The sequence below is a fragment of the Hypanus sabinus genome, chromosome 3 (assembly GCF_030144855.1).
Source record: "Hypanus sabinus isolate sHypSab1 chromosome 3, sHypSab1.hap1, whole genome shotgun sequence".
NCBI classification, from domain to species: Eukaryota; Metazoa; Chordata; class Chondrichthyes; order Myliobatiformes; family Dasyatidae; genus Hypanus; species Hypanus sabinus.
In genome coordinates, this window is record NC_082708.1 from 46969119 (window position 1) to 46992484 (window position 23366).

General features: G+C 43.9%; 1 protein-coding gene across 5 annotated transcripts in view; it reads right to left on the reverse strand.

Annotated features, from left to right (window-relative positions):
- zmym2 (zinc finger, MYM-type 2) overlaps positions 1–23366 on the reverse strand; it is a 154386-nt gene that overhangs the window by 114301 nt on the left and 16719 nt on the right. For all 5 annotated transcript variants that reach the window (XM_059964236.1, XM_059964237.1, XM_059964235.1 and 2 more), the window contains exon 2: positions 20359–21446. In XM_059964236.1, the coding sequence (XP_059820219.1) occupies positions 20359–21409 (1051 nt within the window). In that variant the 5' untranslated portion in view covers positions 21410–21446. The remainder of the gene's footprint in view (positions 1–20358; positions 21447–23366) is intronic.

Below are 23366 nucleotides of genomic sequence, written 5' to 3' on the forward strand. Positions count from 1 at the left end.
TCACTCCACGGTGACCTCAAAGAGTACTAAATCCAGGAAAAAAAGATGATTCGGCGGCTGGCCTGACAGTAGAGGCTCTCTCCACGCTACTAGACCAACACCACGTGGCATTTGTGGCCTAATTTAAATCTTCTTTCAGCCTGCTGGAAATGAAACTTGATCAAATCCAGTGCAAAGTGGAGGACCATGGCCATCGTTTATTCTCTCTCGAGCTCGCTATGGACGACCTGACCCAGTGCATCAATGAGCTGGAAAACATCTGCTCCAGCTTACGTGAAAATAATACCAAGCTAATGGCTAAAGTTACTAACTTTGAGAAGTGGAGCAGACGGCAGAACCTACGTATCCTGGACCTGCCTGAATCTATTGAAGGCAGGTGTCCTACTGAATTTTGTCCAGTCTGCTTTGTGAGATCTTTGGGAAGGAGATGTTCCCATTCCCACTGGAGATTGATAGAGCCCACCATTCACCAGCAGCTAAACCAGCCCCAGGACAGAAACCACGCTTGGTTATTCTTCGACTTTACCGCTACCAGATTAAAGATCTCCTGGTTAGGGAGGCCCGGCGGAGAGGGAAGTTAGAATACCATGGCCAGCAGATTCAGGTTGTGGAGGACTATTATCCCAAAGTTTTGAGCCTGCAAGCAGAGTACAGAGGAGTAATGATGGAGCTACACAACCGAGGATTCAGGCCTTCCCTTCTATACCCTGCATGGCTCCACTTTACACTTCCCAGCGATGACAAAAAGTGGCTATGCTTGGTAGATGAAGCACAGAAATACATCGATAGCCTCCCCACTACACTAGATTCTTCATAAAATATTTTCCCCATACCCTCTGCCAGGTAACGTTTGCAGTTCTTGGACGGTGAGGACTGGTCTGACTTGGTCGTGTTAGGTACTGACTACCATGATAGGTGGAATATTACTCATTCAGTCTGCTCTCTCTCTCTCTCGTATTTCCTTTTACCTCCAATTCAGTGAACTCTACAACCTTTTGCAGGAAGAGCACTGGGTAAGGTCTGTTTTTTTTCAAATATCAGTTTATATTTCTGTTTTATGGTTCAATTTTTAGAACCATGTCTAATAGACCTTGGGGGAATTGTTTTATCTCTCACTAAGTCAGTTTAGGAGTGTTGAATGCTTACTGTTTCCTTTAAGTAACAATAATGGATTTGAAGATGTTAAGTGTGACAGGAAGTTGTACAGTTGGATGATTATTGTTCTTAAGAGTTTGCTGCTATGTTTTCTGGCAGCTGTCTTGTTGTGGGTTGGGGGTGGGGGTGGTGGGGGGGAGGGTGCTCCAATGCCGGTTTTGTTTTAAGAACCCTTAGAAGTCCATGTTATACAGGATTTACCCCTGCCCTGTTTCTCTTTGTATTACACTTCTGCCTTAGAGCTGATACCTGAAAACGTGACACCGCTTATGCCTATCAACCTGTATCTTTTTTAAAGGAGAATGGTGAGTTCATTAAATTTTGTGAGCTGGAATGTCAAGGGGCTGAATCATCCTGTTAAAAGAAGGAAGGTGTTCTCACATCTCAAACAGTTTAACGCAGCAATTGCATTTCTAAAAGAAACACACATTCGCTGTTCTGATAATTCCTGTCTTATGTCACGATGGCTAAACATAGAAACATAGAAAATAGGTGCAGGAGTAGGCCATTCGGCCCTTTGAGCCTGCACTGCCATTCAGTATGATCATGGCTGATCATCCAACTCAGAACCCTGTACCTGCTTTCTCTCCATACCCCTGATCCCTTTAGCCACAAAGGCCATATCTAACTTCCTCTTAAATATAGCCAATGAACTGGCCTCAACTGTTTCCCGTGGCAGAGAATTCCACAGATTCACCACTCTCTGTGTGAAGAGGTTTTTCCTCATCTCAGTCCTAAAAGGCTTCCCCTTTATCCTTAAACTGTGACCCCTCATTCTGGACTTCCCCAACATCGGAAACAATCTTCCTGCATCTAGCCTGTCCAATCCCTTTAGAATTTTATACGTTTCAATAAGATCCCCCTTCAATCTTCTAAATTCCAGACAATATAAGCCTAGTTGATCCAGTCTTTCTTCATATGAAAGTCCTGCCACCCCAGGAATCAATCTGATGAACCTTCTCTGTACTCCCTCTATAGCAAGAATGTCTTTCCTCAGATTAGGGGACCAAAACTGCACACAATATTCTAGGTGCAGTCTCACCAAGGCCTTGTACAACTGCAGTAGAACCTCCTTGCTCCTGTACTCAAATCCTTTTGCTATGAATGCCAACATACCATTTGCCTTTTTCACCGCCTGCTGTACCTGCATGCCCACCTTCAATGACTGGTGTACAATGACACCCAGGTCTCGTTGCATCTCCCCTTTTCCTAATCGGCCACCGTTCAGATAATAATCTTGTTTTCCTGTTCTTGCAACCAAAGTGGATAACCTCACATTTATCCACATTAAATTGCATCTGCCATGAATTTGCCCACTCACCTAACCTATCCAAGTTACCCTGCATCCTCTTAGTATCCTCCTCACAGCTAACACCGCCGCCCAGCTTCGTGTCATCCGCAAACTTGGAGATGCTACATTTAATTCTCTCGTCTAAATCATTAATATATTGTAAACAACTGGGGTCCCAGCACTGAGCCTTGCAGTACCCCACTAGTCACTGCCTGCCATTCTGAAAAGGTCCCGTTTACTCCCACTCTTTGCTTCCTGTCTGCCAACCAATTCTCTATCCACATCAATACCATAACCCCAATACCGTGTGCTTTAAGTCTGCACACTAATCTCCTGTATGGGACCTTGTCAAAAGCCTTTTGAAAATCTAGATATACCACATCCACTGGCTCTCCCCTATCCACTCTACTAGTTACATCTTCAAAAAATTCTATAAGATTCGTCAGACATGATTTTCTTTTCACAAATCTATGCTGACTTTGTCCGATGATTTCACCTCTTTCCAAATGTGCTGTTATCACATCTTTGATAACTGACTCTAGCATTTCCCCAACACCGATGTCAGACTAACCAGTCTATAATTCCCCGGCTTCTCTCTCCCTCCTTTTTGAAAAAGTGGGGTTACATTAGCAACCCTCCAATCCTCAGGAACTAATCCAGAATCTAAGGAGTTTTGAAAAATTATCACTAATGCATCCACTATTTCTTGGGCTACTTCCTTAAGCACTCTGGGATGCAGACCATCTGGCCCAGGGCATTTATCTGCCTTTAATCCCTTCAATTTCTCCATCTCACTAGACCCTCGGTCCCCTACTATTTCCGGAAGATTATTTATGTCCTCCTTAGTGAAGACAAAACCAAAGTAAAGCCGGGGGGGGGGGGGGGGGGGGCCCTCAATTCTCATAAATCAAAACGTTCCCTTTGAGATCCACAACAAAATATCAGATACAAATGGCTGTTTGTCACTGTCTCGGGGAAATTATATAACACACTGGTAGTGTTGGCTATTATATATGCTACCTAACTCGGATAATGTGGACTTTTTTTGAACGTTTCTTTTTCCTGCACTGCCTGACTTGAGTCCCTACTCTCTCATACTAGGCAGAGACTTTAACTGTTGGTTAGATCCAGTGCTGGGTCCATCATCTCCTATTGCCAGAGTACTAAGCAAATCTGCCTTATTAATTCAGTCCTTCCTCTCCAACTACGGCATCTCTAATGTATGGCGCTTTCTCCACCCAAATAAAAGAGAATACCCTTTTTTCTCACACGCCCATCACATCTTTTCTAGAATTGAGTACTTTCTAATTGATAATCAGCTAATTCCATAGGTCCGTTCCTGTGTTTATCAGAGTATTGTGGTATCAGACCATGCTCCAGTTGTCCTGTCTATAATTCTTCCCTGCCTTCCTCAAATAAATAAGCATTGGCATTTTAATTTGACCTTACTGTCAAATAATGACTTTGTAAAATTTATGGAGGACCAGATAATCCTTTTCCTTAATACCGATATGTCACCTGAAACCTCAAGCCTGGTTGTTTGGGACACTTTGAAAGTATATCTCAGGGATCAAATAATTTGAAACTACAAATATGAAAAGAAAGAACCATAAAGAACGACTCGGCCTGGCCAATCAAATTAAAGAAATAAAGCAACAATATGCTCAAATTAAAAATCCGGAGCTGTACAAAAAATGAGTGGCACTCCAAACTAAATTTGACCTTAGTTCCACTCATCCAATTGAACGTCAAATCTTCAAGAGTAAGCGCCGGTTCTATATTCATGGTGATAAATCTGGTAAATTTTTAGCCAACCAATTAAGGGGCTTCAAAGCCAAACAGCACATCACAAAAATTCAAATGGAAAATGGAAGCATCACCTCGAATCACTCTGAAATCAACGACACATTCAGGAACTTTTACTCCTGACTTTACACCTCTGAATCCCCAAATAATAACATTTTGGTTGAGGATTTTTTAAATAGCTTAAATATCCCTACGCTCTCTCTTGATCTCAAAATGAGACTGAATGAGCTAATATCATTAGAGGAAATATCCTCAGCCATCGCATCACTGCAGACTGGTAAATCTCCAGGACCCCAGTGGGTTCCCTGTAAAATTCTTTAAAGTCATTTTTGTCACTGCTGTCACCTCAACGAACCTTGGTTTATCTGATCCATTTAAACAAGGTAAACTGCCAGCATTATTTAATGAGGCATGCTTCATTCTTCTGGCGAAGAGAGGCAAAGATCCAACAGAGTGCTCCTCATACAGGCCTATCTTTCTCTTAAATGTTGATGTCAAAATCTTAGGTAAAGTTCTGGCCTATAGATTGGAGAACAACCTACCCTCTATTATTTCTGAAGACCAAACCGGTTTTGTCAAAAACCGTCTCCCCTTTTTTTGACATACGCCATCTTTTAAATATCTTAAACTCACCTTCAGTTGGGATTCCTGAATGTGTTATCTCCTTAGACGCAGAGAAAGCGTTCGACTGTGTGGAATGGAATTAGCTCTTTGTTCTTTTAGAAAAATTTGATTTTGGACCAAGTTTCATCACATGGATTAAACTGTTATATTCGTGTCCCTTTGCCTCTGTTTTGACCAACACTCAGCAATCCCAACCTTTCAATCTCAAACGTGGAACCCGCCAAGTGTGCCCCTTACTTTTCGATCTGGCCATAGAGTCACTGGCGATTATGTTCCGCAGCTGTGCGGATCTGACGGGGATTTGGAGGGAGTGAGTTGAGTACAAAGTCTCCCTTTATGCTGATGACCTTTTACTTTTTATATCAAACCCGATCATTTCCTTACCCCCCATGTTCTCACTCCTTAACAAATTTAACTTGTTTTCAGGATATAAACTTAATTTACACAAGAGCGAATTTTTTCCAATAAATGGAGAAGCACAAGCGTCAAGAGTTCCATAATCTCCCTTTTAAGGTAGTGGATAACCAATTTACTTACCTTGGCGTCACAGTAACAAGGAATTATAAGCGTCTTTTTGGAGAAAAATTTGTTAAATCATACAAAACAGACCCTAGCACAGTAGTTACCCCTGTCCATATCCCTGATGAGCTGAATTAACGTTATCAAAATGAACATCCTTCCTAAATTCTTATACTTTTTTCAAACCACACCAATTTTCATTCCTAAAGTCTTCTTTGACTCGCTAGACTCAGTCATATCATTCTAGTTATGGAAGGGCAAGAGTCCTTGACTGAATAACGTCCATCTTCAAAAATCTAAAAGTGTTAGGGGCATGGCTCTGCCCAATTTCCGCTTATATTACTGGGCAGCTAACATACACTATCTCATCTTTTGGTTTCATCTCCACAACCAATCTGACTACCCAATATGAGTAGCAATGGAGCTGAACTCTATTAAGAATTTCTCTATTTCTGCACTTCTTGGATCCACACTCCCTTTCCTTACGCCTAAACCAATTGCTAATCCTGTTATCTGGCACACTCTGAGAGTGTGGGCTCAGTTCAGAAAGTATAGTGGTCTCTATGGCTTCTCTCTTTCAAGTCCTATTCTACATAATCACCTCTTCTAGTCTTCTATATATGATCCAACATTTCAAGACTGGTATAGAAACAGCATCAGGCACTTTAAAGATCTTTTTATAGACAACTGCTTTGCATCACTTGAACAACTGTCTGCAAAGTTTAACTTACCCAACACTCATTTCTTCAGATATTTGCAAATTAGACATTTTATCAGCCCTTTGTTATCAAACTTCCCTGAGGCACCCGATACAAACGTCACTGATATGTTTCTCTGCATGAATTAATTAAACAAAGTCTAATATCTACCATTTGTGACAAGGTAGCAGTTCTGAGGCGAGCCTCCCTTTACAAAATTAAAACTTCCTGGGAGCAAGATTTAAATTTTTCACTGTCAGACTATGTATGGGATTCAGTTCTCAATTTAGTTAACTCAACCTCTTCATGTGCCCGCCACTGCATATTACAGTTCAAGGTTGTACACAGGGCCCATATGTCTAAAACTAAATTATCTTGCATTTACCCAGATGTTAATCCCTGCTGCGACAAATGCAAAAGAGGCGAATCTTCCCTTATTCACATGTACTGGCCATGCCCTAGCTTGGAAAAACACTGGAAAGATGTTTCCCAAACTCTATCCCAAATACTTAATTACAATCTGGAACCTCAAACCCATTTCCAGAAAAGTTGGGGTATTTTCCAAAATGCAATAAAAACAAAAATCTGTGATATGGTAATTAACCTTTATTTAACTGACAAAAGTACAAAGATTTTCAATACTTTTACTGACCAACTTAATTGTATTTTGTAAATATACACAAATTTAGAATTTGATGGCTGCAACACACTCAACAAAAGTTGGGACAGAGGCATGTCTACCATTGTGTTACATCACATTTCCTTTTAATAACTCTTTTTAATCATTTTGGAACTGAGGATACTAATTGTAGTAGATTTGCAATTGGAAATTTTGTCCATTCTTGCTTGATATAAGACTTCAGCTGCTCAACAGTCCATGGTCTCCGTTGTCTGATTCTCCTCTTCATGATGCGCCATACATTTTCAATAGGAGATAGATCTGGACCGGCAGCAGGTCAGTCAACCACACTCACTCTGTGTCTACAAAGCCACGCTGTTGTAACCTGTGCAGAATGTGGTCTGGCATTGTCCTGCTGAAATAAGCATGGACGTCCCAGGAAGAGACGTTGCCTTGATGGCCACATATGTTCTCTAAAATCCTAATATATGCCTCAGAGACAATGGTACCTTCACATACATGCAACTCACCCATGCCGTGGGCACTGATGCACCCCCATACCATCACAGATGCTGGCTTTTGCACTTTTCGCTGATAACAATCAGGATGGTCGTTTTCATCTTTGGCAAGGAGAACTCGACGCCCATTTTTTCCGAAAACTAGCAGAAATGTGGACTCAGATATCTGACCACAGCACACGGTTCCACAGTCTTTCGGTCCATCTGAGATGAGCTCGGGCCCAGAAAACTCGCCGGCATTTCTGCATAGAGTTGATGTATGGCTTCCTCCTTGCGTAATACAGTTTCAAGTTGCATTTCTGGATGCAGCGACAGACAGCGTTAAGTGACAATGGTTTTCCGAAGCCCAGGTGGCTATAATTGTCACAGTAGCATGATGGTTTCTTAGGCAGTGCCGCCTGAGGGCTCGAAGATCACACGCATTCAACTGTGGTTTCCGACCTTGCCCTTTACGCACTGAGATGTCTCTGAATTCTCTGAATCTTTTCACAATATTATGTACTGTAGATGTTGAAAGACCTAAATTCTTTGCAATCTTGTGTTGGGAAATGTTCCTTTTGAATTGACTAACAATTCTCACACGAATTCTGGCACAAAGGGGTGAGCCACGACCCATCCTTGCTTGCAAAGACTGAGCTTTTGATGGATGCTACTTTTATACCCAGTCATGATACCTCACCTGCTACCATTTAGCCTGCTTAACGTGGAGACTTCCAAACCCGTGTTACTTGAATATTCTGTGCTCTTTTCAATCTTATTTTAACTCCCTACTTTTGTTGAGTGTGTTGCAGCCATCAAATTCTAAATTTGTGTATATTTATAAAGTACAATTAAGTTGGTCAGTAAAACTATTGAAAATCTTTTCTTTGTACTTTTGTTAGTTAAATAAAGGTTCATGTGAATTAACATATTGTAGCGGTGTGCTACATGCAGCGCTAAAATTACGACACGGAGTCGGTAACTGCAGTCGAAGGAAAAAACTTTATTCGAAATCCTCAGCCTCACTTTTAAGCCTCCCTCAACCTGCCCCCTGTGGCGCAGAGGCTCCAAAGCTCTGTGCTCGCAAACCCCCGTAGGCTATCTAATTGTGAGCTGGTTCGGATGTGCCAGGAAATGGGTCGCCACATAACCCCCCCCCAAGAACCGGCGATACACCCCCCGATGTCCACAGTCTGGGCCAAAACCTGCTTGGGAGGTCGGCCTCTGCGCCGAAGCGCCGGAAACTCGGCCGGTTGTGCCAGGTCCACATGGGCCGGTTTGAGGCGGTCCACAGTGAAAACCTCCCAACGTCCAGCACGAACGTGGACCTGTTGTTCCGGAGCATCATAAACGGCTCTTCGTATGGCCGCTGCCCGCCCCTTCGTACAAACACAAACTTACAGTTCTGCAGGTCTTTGGGTACGCAGGTTGGGTTCCGTCCGTGCTGTGAAGTGGGTATGGGGGCCAGGTTACCGAGCTTCTCGCGTAGTCTGCCCAGGACTGCTGCGGGATCTTCCTCTTGCACCCGTGGGGCTGGTAGGAACTCCCTGGGGACGACCAGGGGCGCGCCGTATACCAACTCGGCCGACGAGGTGTGCAGGTTGTCCTTGGGCGCTGTGCGGATGCCGAGTAGGACCCAGGGAAGCTCGTCCGCCCAGTTGGTTCCTCGCAGGCGGGCCATGAGGGCCGACTTCAGGTGACGGTGGAAACGCTCCACTAGCCCGTTCGACTGTGGGTGGTAGGCAGTTGTGTGGTGCAGCTGAGTCCCCAAAAGGCTGGCCATAGCTGACCATAGGCTGGAGGTGAACTGGGCGCCTCTGTCGGAGGTAATATGGGCCGGTACACCAAAGCGAGATATCCAGGTGGTGATCAGGGCTCGGGCGCAAGATTCGGAGGTGGTGTCGGTGAGCGGGACTGCCTCTGGCCATCTTGTGAACCGGTCCACGATAGTCAGGAGGTGCCGCGCTCTGCGCGACACTGGCAGGGGGCCCACGATATCCACATGAATGTGGTCGAAACGCCGGTGGGCGGGATGGAACTGCTGCGGTGGGGCTTTGGTGTGCCGCTGCACCTTGGCCGTCTGGCTGTGCATGCACGTTTTGGCCCATTCACTGACCTGTTTGCGGAGTTCGTGCCAAACGAACCTGCTGGAAACCATCCGGACAGTTGTCCGGATGGAGGGATGCGCCAAGTTATGAATGGAGTCGAAAACACGGCGCCGCCAGGCTGTCGGGACGACGGGACGGGGCTGGCCGGTGGCGACGTTACAGAGTAGGGTCCTCTCACCCGGGCCTACGGGGAGGTCCTGGAGCTGCAAACCGGAGACTGCGGTTCTGTAACACGGAATCTCCTCATCCGCCTGCTGCGCCTCTGCCAGTGCCTCAAAGTCTACCCCTCGGGAAAGGGCATGAACGGTAGGGCTAGAGAGTGCATCCGCCACGACATTGTCCTTACCCGAGACGTGCCGGACATCTGTCGTGTATTCAGAGATGTAGGACAGGTGGCGTTGCTGGCGGGATGACCAGGGGTCGGGCGCTTTCGTAAACGCAAAGGTAAGCGGTTTGTGGTCCGTGAACAAGGTGAAGGGCCGACCTTCTAGGAAGTACCTGAAATGCCGGATTGCCAGGTAGAGCGCCAACAGTTCCCGGTCGAAAGCACTGTACTTGAGCACTTGAGCTCGGGTGGCCGCAGGTGTTTGCTGAAAAACGCCAGGGGTTGCCAGCGACCCTCGATGAGTTGCTCCAGCACCCCACCGACTGCCGTGTTAGATGCGTCCACTGTGAGGGCGGTAGGGGCGTCCATTCTGGGATGTACTAGCATTGCAACGTTCGCCAAAGCTTCCTTCGTTTGAACGAAAGCGGCGGCGGACTCCTCGTCCCAGATAATGTCCTTGCTCGGACCCGACATCAGGGCGAACAGGGGGTGCATGATCCGGGCAGCTGAAGGGAGGAAGCGGCGGTAGAAATTGACCATACCTACGAATTCCTGAAGGCCTTTGATCGTGGTGGGTCGGGGGAAGTGGCGGACCGCATCTACCTTAGCGGGCAGAGGGATTGCCCCGTCTTTAGTAATCCTGTGGCCCAGGAAGTCAATGGTATCGAGTCCGAACTGGCATTTGGCGGGGTTGATTGTAAGACCGTACCCACTCAGTCGGGCGCAGAGTTGACGGAGGTGGGACAGATGCTCCTGACGACTGCTGCTGGCTATGAGGATGTCGTCCAAATAGATGAACGCGAAGTCCAGGTCCCGTCCCACCGCGTCCATTAACCGCTGGAACGTCTGTGCGGCATTCTTCAGGCCGAACGGCATGCGGAGGAACTCGAAAAGGCCAAACGGGGTGATGAGAGCCGTTTTGGGGACGTCGTCAGGATGCATCGGGATTTGATGGTACCCTCGGACGAGGTCTACCTTGGAGAAGATCCGTGCGCCGTGCAGGTTTGCTGTAAAGTCCTGAATGTGCGGCACAGGGTAGCAGTCCAGTGTGGTAGCCTCGTTCAGCCTGCGGTAGTTGCCGCATGGTCTCCAGCCTCCCGTCGCTTTGGGCACCGTGTGCAGGGGGGAAGCCCATGGGCTGTCGGACTGCCGGATGATCCCTAATTCCTCCATCCTCTGGAACTCCTCCTTTGCCAGTCGGAGCTTGTCCGGGGGAAGCTGCCGAACGCGGGCGTGGAGGGGTGGTCCCTGGGTTGGGATGTGATGCTGTACGTCGTGTCGGGGCATGGCTGCTGTGAACTGCGGTGCCAGAACCGATGGGAAATCTGCCAGGACCCTGGTGAAGTCATTGTCGGACAGCGTGATGGAGCCGAGGTGAGGGACTGGCAACTGGGCTGCACCCAGGGAGAACGTCTGAAAGGTCTCGGCGTGTACCAGTCTCTTCCTGGGCAGGTCGACCAATAGGCTGTGAGCCCGCAAAAAATCCGCACCCAGAAGCGGTTGGGCTACGGCGGCCAGTGTAAAGTCCCACGTGAACTGGCTGGAGCCGAACTGTAGCTGCACCCGACAGGTGCCATAGGTCCTTACTGTGCTGCCGTTCACGGCTCTCGGGGGGGGGGGGGGGACCCGGTGCCCTGCTGCGGGTGTCGTAACTCGTCGGAGGTAAAACGCTGATCTCGGCACCAGTATCGACCAAAAACCGGCGTCCCGACCTTCTATCCCACACATACAGGATGGCCTATCCCGATGGCCAGCCGCCGTAGCCATCAGCGGCGGCTGGCCCTGGTGTTTCCCGGGAACTTGCAGGGCGGGCGACAACGGCGGGCTTCTGCACCCCACCGCTGGTGGTAGAAGCACCAGTGTTCCTTGGGCCGGGGGTTGGCGGGCTCTGCGGCCGGGCCTGGTCTGGTTTGCTGCTGGGAGCGTGGCTGGGAGATCTGTGCGATGGACACCCCGCTCACCTTTTTGGCGTTCCACAGCAAGTCCACCTGGGCTGCCACCTTCCGGGGGTCACTGAAATCCGCGTCGGACAGCAGCAGGCGTATGTCCTCGGGCAGCTGCTCCAGGAATGCCTGCTCAAACATGAGGCAGGGTGTGTGTCCGTCGGCTAGAGACAACATCTCATTCATTAAAGCCGATGGAGGTCTGTCGCCCAAGCCATCCAGGTGCAGTAAACCGGCAGCCCGCTCACGCCGTGAGAGTCCGAAAGTCCTGAGGAGCAGGGCTTTGAATTCCGTGTACTTGCCGTCTGCCGGAGGCGACTGTACGAACTCCGCGACCTGGGCCGCTGTGTCCTGGTCGAGGGAGCTCACCACGTAGTAGTAGCGGGTGTCTTCTGAGGTGATCTGGCGAACGTGGAATTGGGCTTCGGCTTGCTGGAACCATAGGTTCGGTCGCTGTGTCCAGAAACCCGGCAGTTTCAACGAAACCGCATGAACAGAGGCGGCGTCGGTCATTTCTGGTCCAAAAATCTTTTGGACCGTCGGGGTCACCAATTGTAGCGGTGTGCTACACGCAGCGCTAAAATTACGACACGGAGTCGGTAACTGCAGTTGAAGGAAAAAACTTTATTCGAAATCCTCAGCCTCACTTTTAAGCCTCCCTCAACCTGCCCCCCGTGGCACAGAGGCTCCAAAGCTCTGTGCTCGCAAACCCCCGTAGGCTATCTAATTGTGAGCCGGTTCGGATGTGCCAGGAAATGGGTCGCCACAATATCACAGATTTTTGTTTTTATTGCATTTTGGAAAATATCCCAACTTTTCTGGAAATGGGGTTTGTCTAACCTAAATACTTAATTACAATCTGGAACCTAACCCTTTGATTGCCCTTTTCGGCACCCCCAGAGAGGGGGACATGCACCTAAGTCCGACCAAATGTCGCATACTGTCTTTTGCCTCTCTTTTGGCCAGACAAGCAGTCTTGGTCAGGTGGGGAGATGCTGCCCTGCCCACCCACGGTCAGTGGCTTACGGACATCATGTCCAGTCCACACCTTGAGAAGATCCATCACTCAACTCTCAATTTGGACATAAAATTCCAAAAGGTGTGGGGACCCTTACTTGAATATTTTCAGAATTCCCAGCCAAACTAAAGGTTCATCCCTTCTTCCTTTCCTCTGCACATAACTCCCTGACTTTTGGAATTCTCCAGTACAATTCTACGAACTCAGATGTGTAAATATACAACAGTTTGTGTAGGAAAATACACCTTCTCTACACCAATGCAGCTCTGTGGGGATAAAGGTTCTGTTTAACCCTGTTTGCTAATGCAATGATGGCTTGGAGATGGGAATTGGGAGGGGTAGGTCGGGGCAGGGAGGAAACCAAAGCATGATTGTACTATGGGTGCTTCTCTTTCATAGATGTGAATTCTACATTTGTTATGTACTGCACAAACCTCCTTTGTACTATGCTTTCTTGATTAAAAAAAACAATAAAAATATTGCTGAGAAAAAAATTAATCTGGAATTGAAAAAAACATGTTTGAGTAACAATGATCATTAAACTACAAGATTGTATGGAAAGCCATGTGGCCTCTCAAGGCAGGAAATCTGTCATCCTTTTACTCTGTTGAGCTCACGCGCAACTCCAGACCTGCAGCAATGTGACTGACTCCAAAACACCCTCGGAAATGAGTAAACAGCCTCCTTTGCTAAAAGCACAACATTAAAAGAAAAACATATACATCAGGTCTAAACTGGGAAAACCATTAGACAGACTGGCTAAACACAGTCTTCAGAAAAATCATACCCTGCAGACAATGTAAGAATTTTTTTTTATTTTTAGCTTACCAGAAGTGCAAGTACCTATAATTTCTAGTTGGGAGAGAATAACCTGACATTCTCACATCTAGAGCAGCTTTCACAGCATTAGGTCAAACACGGCAATAAAACCTCTTGAGTACCACTATCTTTATAAGCGCACTACCACGTTGAACAAGACTTACAGAAGGAATAAAGGCCAAGAATGTATTCTGGGTGGGAGACTTTAATGTGCATCACATTAAAAGGCTTGCTACCACTATCACTAGCTAAACTACTGACCCATTGAAAGCCAGAGTGGACAAGGAGCTGGCTCTTAACCTTGACCTCATCAAGGCCCTTGCTGCAGATGCAACTGTCTTTGCCTGCTTTGGCAAAAGTACCCCCTATCTAGTCTTATCCTCAAACCAATACAATAGTCCATCATGCTGCATGTGAAAATAATAGTGTTAAACAGCTAGTTTGAAGAAGCAATTCCAAAAGCACTTGATAGTGTTATAATCACCAAACAAGTTGACACTAAAAGAATAGTGTTACAACAAAGTTTAATCTGAAATGCTTAGTGAAAGATCCAAACTGGCTTCCTTACAAACTGCCTACCATCACAGAGCTCTGCCTTCAATCAATTTCACTCACTCCATATGACATCAAGAAGTATCTCGAAGCACTACATAAATTTATGGGTCCTGACAACTTCCCAGCTGTTGAACTGTACCTGAGAATACACCAAGGTATTTCAATAGAGTTATAATAATGGTATTTACCCAACCATGTGGAAAGTTGTAGTTCTATTTTTCACAAATAACAGACAAATGGAACTGTAATCAATCTATTCACAAGGTGATGCATAATATTGTCAGAAGTCTATCAAATGGCACTAACTCACCTATAACCTGCCCATGGACGCCTAATTTGGGTTTCACTAGGACCTTTCAGCTCCGGGCTCACCACAGCTTCAGTCAAAAACACAAGAAAAAGGTGGCTGCCCACTTCAAGACAAAATCAAGGCAACATTGAATAAAATAAAGAGGCTAATAAGCATAAAGAAGAAAATGCTCCAGTTGTGGTGGTTGGAAGCCAATCATACCAGCCGTTCCTTAGGCAGTACCCAGGCACAACCTTCCTACAATCCTGTGAAATCCTTCCTTTGAAAGATTCAATGGAATGTTCAATTTCATATTCAGTAAACAAAATAACTATTCCTGCATGGGTGAACCAGACAACCTGCAGGCATGTGTTGACTACTGGCAAATAACATACCACAAATCTGCTGGGTAATGATAATTGCCAACAAATGTAATTAACCACCTGCCCTTTACATTTCAATGGCACTGCTATTATGAAACCATAAACATCCTGGAAGGTGATGAAGATTCAATCAATCAGTAGAAACTCACACAGACCAGCCACAATTCAGAGCATAATGATATCTTTTATCTGTATGAATGAAGCTCCAACAATACTCACAGGTCGCTTTCAGCTAGATAAAACGGCTACTTAATTGGCAGCATATCCCCCCCCATCTTTAATATTTTTTCCATCAAATGGCTTCAGTATGTATCATCTTCAAGTGGCACCACCATTAGTCATTCATGCTATTCCAGCAGCACCTCATAACCTGTGATCTCTTGAACCAAAGTGGAAAAAGGGAACAGATGCATGGGAGAACCACACCCTGCAAGTTTTCAAGTTGCAAACAATCCTGCCTTAGAAACTAATTGCTAGTACTTCTTCACTGCTGAATCTAAATCCTGGAAAATTGTGGGAGCATCTTCACTAGAAGGAATGCAGCATTTCAAAAAAGTTGGCTCACTGCCATCTTTTCAAAGACATTAAGAATTGGTAATAAATGCAAGCCTTGCCAGTGACAGCAAGAAGCTGAAAAATAAATAAAACAGACTATACCTTAGCTTTATTTTGCACTTTAACTTCAGAACTTCCACAATGCGCAAACATCATCTCTAATTGCAATTGGAATTTATTTAAAAAGGGAAGGGGGACTAAACAAATCTTTAACCCAGGCATGGGCAAACTACGGCCCACGGGCCATATGCAGCCCGTTAAGCTTTTTAATCCGGCCCGCAGAACTTGATGAAATTATATTAATAAACCTTGTTAACGTTTTTTCCCCGCAATTCTGGCGTTTTCCCAATAGATGACGCACTCTATATACATTTGTGGCGACCCATTTCCTGGCACATCCGAACCGGCTCACAATTAGCCAGCGTTGTGGCTAAGGGAGACAGCCTGCGGGGATTTGCGAGCACAGAGCTTTGGAGCCTCTGCGCAGGGGGGCAGGTTGAGGGAGGCTTAAAAGTGAGGCTGGGGATTTCGAATAAAGTTTTTTTCTTCGACTGCAGTTACTGACTCCGTGTCGTAATTTTAGCGCTGCATGTAGCACACCGCTACACATTGACCTTTGTTGAGGTGCAGCGTATTACTCCACATTTGCGCTTTACTCTTTGTTCGGCTCGACCTATTTGTGTGAACAGGCGTTCAGCGTCATGAACATCAACAAAGCCAGACACAGATCCAAGTTAACTGACCAACACCTCAGATCCATCCTGAGAATCGCCACAACTAAAACTAAATCCAGACTTTGATGCGCTGGCTAAAAAGGGAGACCAACAACACTGTTCCCACTGAAATTAAAAATAAGTTTCTTCGTTGTGTTATGTAAAAAATGCATTGGAAAATATTTTTTTCAATAAGCCTTACATGTTACATGTCATTTCTGTTACGTGATGGACATTAGTAGTGCGCAGGTGCACGTACGTTCTCAGAATAAAAAATGTGCTCCAGATCAAATAACGCGCACCGCATACTGGCGCGCTCTCACTGTTCTGTCATTGTGCTGGTTGTTGTTGAGTTTTGGCACAGGGGACAATTGAATAAGATCGAGCAGGACAAGTAGACCTGCATCTCCTACCGTTTTTGAAATAAAGAATGATGATATCTTGAAGGATAACAGAATTTTCAGTGCTTTAAAATAATAACTGTTACTATTTAAAAAAGCTGTATTTTATTCATTTAATTTTCAGTGTTTTAAAAGTCATTTCAATAAATAGCTAAATACCATGGGACTTCAAAGACAGATATTTTGTTGTAATGCATTTGTTCATTTTCAATTGAAATTAAAGCACATGTTTTCTACATATCCCATGATATTTTATTTTCTCTTATGAGGTGTATTACCAAAACACTCCGTCCATCTGCTCCTGGTCCGGCCCCCCTGTCAAATTTTAGAACCCTTTGTGGCCCTCAAGTCAAAAAGTTTGCCCACCCCTGCTTTAACCTCTAAATACCACCCAGAATGTCATTACAGATAGAGCTGGCTAATCATGATGTAATATTGCAAAAAAAAGCCCCGTATTTCTTCAAATTCATATCAAATACGGGCAATGACATAAACTCTTTTTGGTCAACTCTTAAAGAACAAAACAGATAGAGAAAATAGCCGGGATTCCACCGTTTATTTGGGACACAATGCTGCTCAATTTGGACAGGACACTGTTATCAAATTGTTTTTAACTAGTGTTATTTCTATCAGAATGTGTGGCTGTTAGACACTGCATTGTGCTTAGAGTGACCAATTTTGAAATAGCATCAGTTATGCGAGTTTGTGTTTTAAAAAGCAGTGATATTTTTCACTGGGAAACAAGCAGTAAGACAATTCAGAACCGGTTTGCTCCTGTAATTTCAAGCATTCCTGCTTGGAGATGTCCAAAATAGCTGGGAGTGGAAATGAAACAATTTCACTACTTCAACAAGTTGAGAACGATGAAGAATTTGAAAATTATCAAATTTGAAGGCAATCGTCTTGAATGTTATAATGAAAATTAAGATTTGGAGATGCAATCAAGAGAACACCACAGTGTACACTGGATGAATTCCTCTATCGACAACTACGAGGAACTAACACAAACATTATAGTCCTTTGGTAGTATTGGTGGTGTTCTAACTTGTTCTACATTTCACTTAAATACATAATTTGTATTATGTAAATGGTAATTTGTCTTTTTATACCTTTCTTAACATTTGCAGGAAAATTTGAGGCAGCTGCATAATTGCCCGATGTGTCCCAATTAATTAGTATCCACTGTATGTATATCTTCTGGCCACGTCTCTATCACAGTTTAAATTTTTCCCCCATTATGAATTATGCCCACATTTTTTGATCAACACTGCCAAGTCATGACATATGACACACTGCCTCAATTTGCTATGAACTCACAATTCAGTATTTATTATTGCTGCATTAATTTGCTCTAAACAACTCTCATTTCTCTGATTTGTTAAAAATTTGCCAAAAAGTGACATGTGAGTTTCAAAATTCCATCTCAAATTTAAAACACTACATCAGGTTCCAGCTGCAGGAAAACCCATTATAACTATGTTAGCATTTAATTGCTATAGAGATTATGCTTTTGTTTGTCATGGATTCTCTTTTGCTCGCTTTGCTGTTTGCTGAATATAAGGATGTTTCTGCAAGACATGCCGTTTGTTATCATTTTGTTGAGGTTTTGCCAGCAAGCCTACTGTCAAGAGTTTGAGACCATTGATCTTGACACACTAAGTTAATTCCACTAAAATAACTGAGAAATTAAAAAAAAATAAAGTTAACTACACCAATATTAAACATGAAATTATCATTTTTATTAGGTAAAATTAATCTGGCTAATTGAAGTCCTTCTAGCAGGAAACCTGTCATCCTTACCTGGCCTGGCCTAATTGCAACTCCAGACCAAACAATCTGATTACCTGTTTAGTCAGGCAATCAGGGATAAACCCCAGTAAAACCCACATATTATCAGCAAATAACCCTTCTCTAATTTATTGACTGTCACTGATCAATGAACAATCTGTCCAACGGAAGCATGTTAACTATGAAGCATTTCAATCTGCACAGAGCTGCAGGATCTTACTATCAAGAATAACTATCTCAGATTAATGATAAAAATGAGTTAAAACCAAAATTTTAATATCTCTATTGTCTCACGAACACTTCTCAGAGTCGTCAAGACCCAACTTCTACTTCACAGCAGAATGCTACATTTTTGAATTTTAAATCTGTGTTTTACCAATATAGTGACAGACTTGGTAGAATACTACAACCACAAGCTCGCAGGGCTAGCCAGTCCATACAAGCTTGCTGATCAGTCTCAATTCACCACGATATTGAAATTTGATTTGTCTTATCCTCCACCATAAGCCGTCAATGGACTCATGGAATCTGTCCTGACATAAACACGAGATTCTGCAAACACTAGAAATACAGGGCAACACACAAAATGCTGGAGGAACTCAGCAGCATCTACAGAAGGGACTAAACAGTCGACATTTCAGGCTAAGACCTTTCTAAATGTTGGAAAGAAAAAGGGAAGAAGCCAGAGTAAGTTGGAGAAAAAGGAAGTACAAGCTGACAGCTGATGAAGCAGTCCCTCAATCTACAATGATTCTCACCAATGTAGAGGATGCCACATCAGAAGCACTGGATACAGTCAGTCTGTCAATATCGAGGGAGTATTTTGTCACTAATCACCTTCCAGCATGTACTCCTACTCCTCCACTGAGGAATTATATGCAGAATTAAAAGGGTTAAAATCTAACTGACTTATTGACAACCTGACAAGTCGTGCTGTGAGAATAATGTATGAACAAAGAAGTGTATGTTGTATGAGAAAGTTTATTGGTCTACCCTCATCAAAATATGTGGTAACAATGTATATAAACAGCTCCACACAGTACTCTGAGCTCACTTGGCTGCAGATTTTTCCAAGCTCGGTGAGCGTGGACTGTTTTGTCAATTGAGAACGCAAGCTTGCTAATAACCCATATGTACTTCTAAGTAAAATCTGTTTAACAGTTACTTCCTGAGTCTGAACCTAAAGGCCTCTGGTAGAGAGGCAGATTGACATCACCACCTTCTTATTCTGGCTTCTTCACCCTTCCTTTCTAGTCCTGATGAAGGATCTCAGACTGAAATGCCAACTGCTCATTCCCCTCCATAGATGCTGTCTGTTCTGCTGAGTTCCTCCAGCATTTTGTGTCTGTCCTTACATATCGAGCTATCTGCCAGGAACTTAAGAGCATTTGATTTGTTCACCCCCACAATAACCTCTTCGACCCTTGCAATGCCCTAGTGAACCCTCAAGATGTTTCTCTCCTAGCCAATATTCCACATAAAGAGTTCAATACTTATCATTTCCCATCCCTTGTAAATCAACATTCAGGATGCAACTCCCAAAAAACAACAATCATCTGGTACATTCGTACGAATGGCGGGCTGGGGATATGCCTCTACCAAAAGTATAAGGCACTCTTTCCCTCTGCTTGCCTACAGATCGCCATCGGGCAAGGTGTAGCACCTGCATAGCACTCCCCACCCCCATCAGGGTCATGTGAACCCATAGGAGCAGGTGGTGGATGGTCGTACGAGCAGCTGGTGCATATCTCAAGTCTTGGTTATGCTACCATTGATGCTAGGTAGACAGTCTCTGAAGAGTATTGATAACAGCTGGGGTCACCCATCTTGCAAAGACACTGCCCAGAAGGTGGCAATGGCAAACTACTTCTGTAGAAAGATTGATGAAGAACAACCACAGCCATGGGTCCATGATCACCCACATCATACTACATGGCACAAAATGATAATGATGGTGCATTTTTGTCATCTACTGGGAACATCTGACTTTTCCTAACCATCATCAATTTCCATCTGCCCTCCTCATTTTCCATCTTCTGAAACATTTAACTCCAAAAGCCCCATGTAAATGCAATCAACCGCAATTCTCTCATCTTGCTTGCTATGAATATTCCACTTGGTTCTACCTTTAAAGGAGCTTCAATTGTGTATTAAGCTCAGTCATTACTGCTGAAAGGGACCTTTAACAATTCATGATTCAAGTAGTTCAGTTGTTCACCTAGGAACACACACTTATTTTACAAAGTACTTACCAAGTTTGTGTTGCGATGTCAAAAGAACAGATTCTCCATTAAGAAATCCATCTCCAGCACCTTCCATACTATCCGAGTTAGAAGTTCCCACGCCAGTTTGAAAAACTTGTTTCTGAACTCCTTCATTTACCCCCTCAAATTTCTGATCTTGAAGGGATGTTACATTGCAAATCATTAAATCTAAATCCATTCCCCCAGAACGCTGTGTTGGTGGTTCATTCATGACTGGTTTTGAACTGGCATCCAAAGTTGTGACACAGGTTATCTGTATCTCAGAGTCAGGCTCAGTACTTATACCACGATTTAATGCTTCCCCACCATTTGTTGACAAAGTATTCTCTCTCCTGGGATTTGAAAGCAAAGTTGTATGCAAGGAATGGCATTCATTCAAATTAACTTCTTTTATTCCTGTTCTACCATCCCAATTTGAATTGTTATTCTCCAGATTTGAAGTACAAAATAAACTCTGATTATCAACATATTGGACATCAACATTACGTAAACCAACTTTTTGACCACCCAAGTCAGATGATGAAAAATCAAGTTCAGTGGGTTCCCCAAATCCATTTCTTTCATCACATCTTCCAGTTGTGCTAACATTGCCCACTTTTCCTGGGTCAGGGTTTCCCTCTTCTTCATCATCAATTATGATAGGTTCCACTGAAGACACAAAATCTTTTCCTATTGGTGGCAGTGATGGCTTTATTTCACTTCCTATGGATTCTGGATTTTGAAACACTGTGAGTGAGACATTGCTTTTATTTACTTGTGAGGTTGTACTACAATTTGTAGATAAGGAAGGTTCAATGAAAACAACATCATCATCGTCTTCACCATCCTTCTGATTCTGGGAACAGGTTATGCTGCTTTCCACTGGTTTCCACCTGGAGTTGGCAGAGTTAGCTTTGAGAAGATTGCTCAAATTTTGAGAGCCATCAAAAGTCATGGCTGAATTTGAAACTGCAGCTGGCATATGAAGGTCACCATGCACTCCTCCAATTCCAAAGTATTTCTGTTGATTTATATAATTGTCTTCTGGCGCAGAGGTCATATTTACAGCTTCTCAATGTTCATGTCTCAACTTTCAGCTGTATTAAAAAAAGAAATAATGTTATTTTTATACTGAAAGGAGCTACCCATAGTTTTAAATTAAAATAGCCAAAATAAAAAATTATCGATCTCTAACCAAATTTATAAATTTATCATCCAGAAATATATATATTTTAAATAAAACACCATGAAAAATTAGAAAATCTCCCCTCCAATAACATTTAATAAGGCTTAATCAAGAACCTGCATGTTAGAAAGAAGAAGGAATCCCAAAAGTTTAGCAAAGTCTTTGACAAAGTCATCATGGTAGGCTAGTCCGGAAGATTAGATCACATAAGATCCTGGACGAGTTAGCCAAGTGGATACAAAATTATCTTGCTGGTGTAAGTCAGAGGGTGGTAGAGAAGGGTTGCTTTTCAGATTAGAGGCCTGTGACCGGCAAGGTACCAGAGGAACTGTCAATCATATTAATAATCTGGATGAGAATTTGCATGGCAAGTTTGCAGATGATACCAAATTTAGTGGTATAATGGACAGTGAAGGTCATTGAAGAAGATTGCAATAGCATCTAGAATAGATCAACTGAGAAATTAGGTCAAAGTATGACAGATGGAACTTAACTCAAACAAGTGCAAAGTGCTACATTTTGGAAAGTAGCACTTTCCAAGACTTACCAAGGTAAGACTTACACAATAAATGGCAGGGTCCCGAAGGTTATACCCCAGACAGACCTATTGTGTAAGGGCAAAAATACACAGCTCCCCAATAATGGCATTACAGATGGACAGTCTAGTAAAGAAGGCATTTGCCACACTTGTCTTTGTCAGTCTAGGCATTGAGTATAAGAGTCAGAACACCATGTTACTGTTGCACAGGATGCTGGCGATACCACATCTGTGTGCCACTCTTAACCACTGAACTATAGGAAAGATACAGTATGATTATGCTGGAGATATTTGGACAGTGAAGATGCATATAGAAGAGTGTTCTTCACTGACTACACTCTGCATTCAATACTATCATGCCCTCAAAACTAATTAATAAGCTTCAAGACCTAGGCCTCAATACCTCCTGGTACAACTGTTTTCTCATTTCCCTACTTGCAGACCCCAGTCAGTTTGGATCGGCACTAACATCTCCACAATCACCATCAGCACAGGTACAGCTCGAGGCTGTGTGCTTAGCCTCTTGCTCTGCTCACTTTACACTTATGACTGTGAGCACAGCTCCAATACCACATTTATGTTTTCTGGCTATTGCTGACCGAACCAGATGTGGTGATGAATCAGCAAATTGAAAATCTGACTGAACGGTGCCACAACAATCAACGACACTCAAAGTCAGCATGACCAAAGAGTTGATTATTGAGTGCAGGAGGAAGAAACCTGAGGTCCATGAATCAGCCCCCAATGGGGGATCAGAAGTGGAGAGGGTCAGCAACTTTAAATTCCTTGGCATCATCATTTCAGAGGATTTGTCCTGGGACAGTAAGTAAGTGCCATTACAAAGAAGGTATGACAAAGCCTCTACTTTCTTAGAAGTATTTATTGATTATTTATTATTATTTAGTCAAGTCCTGATCTTCTACTCAACCAGCCCAAGGAACCAATGAATTACCCTTTGCGATGTTTGCCAGTTCCAACAAGATCCTACAACACCAGGCACATTCCCCTTTCAGTGTTTCTCTATCCCAGAGCATGCCTTGTGCTTTTTTAAAAATTAACTCAGGGGTCACCAACCTTTTTTGCACCAAGGACCGGTTTAATATTGATAATATTCTTGTGGACCAGCCGAGGGGGGAAGGGTGTGGTGTGGGTGTGAATATTGACCGGAATATAGGTGATAAGTCAACTATAAGTCACTTATAAATGGCTAATATACTCAATTTTGTTTCTAAAAGGGTTTATCTAACAAATTTAATATTAAACAGTGCATATATTCCTCGCATGAACATACTG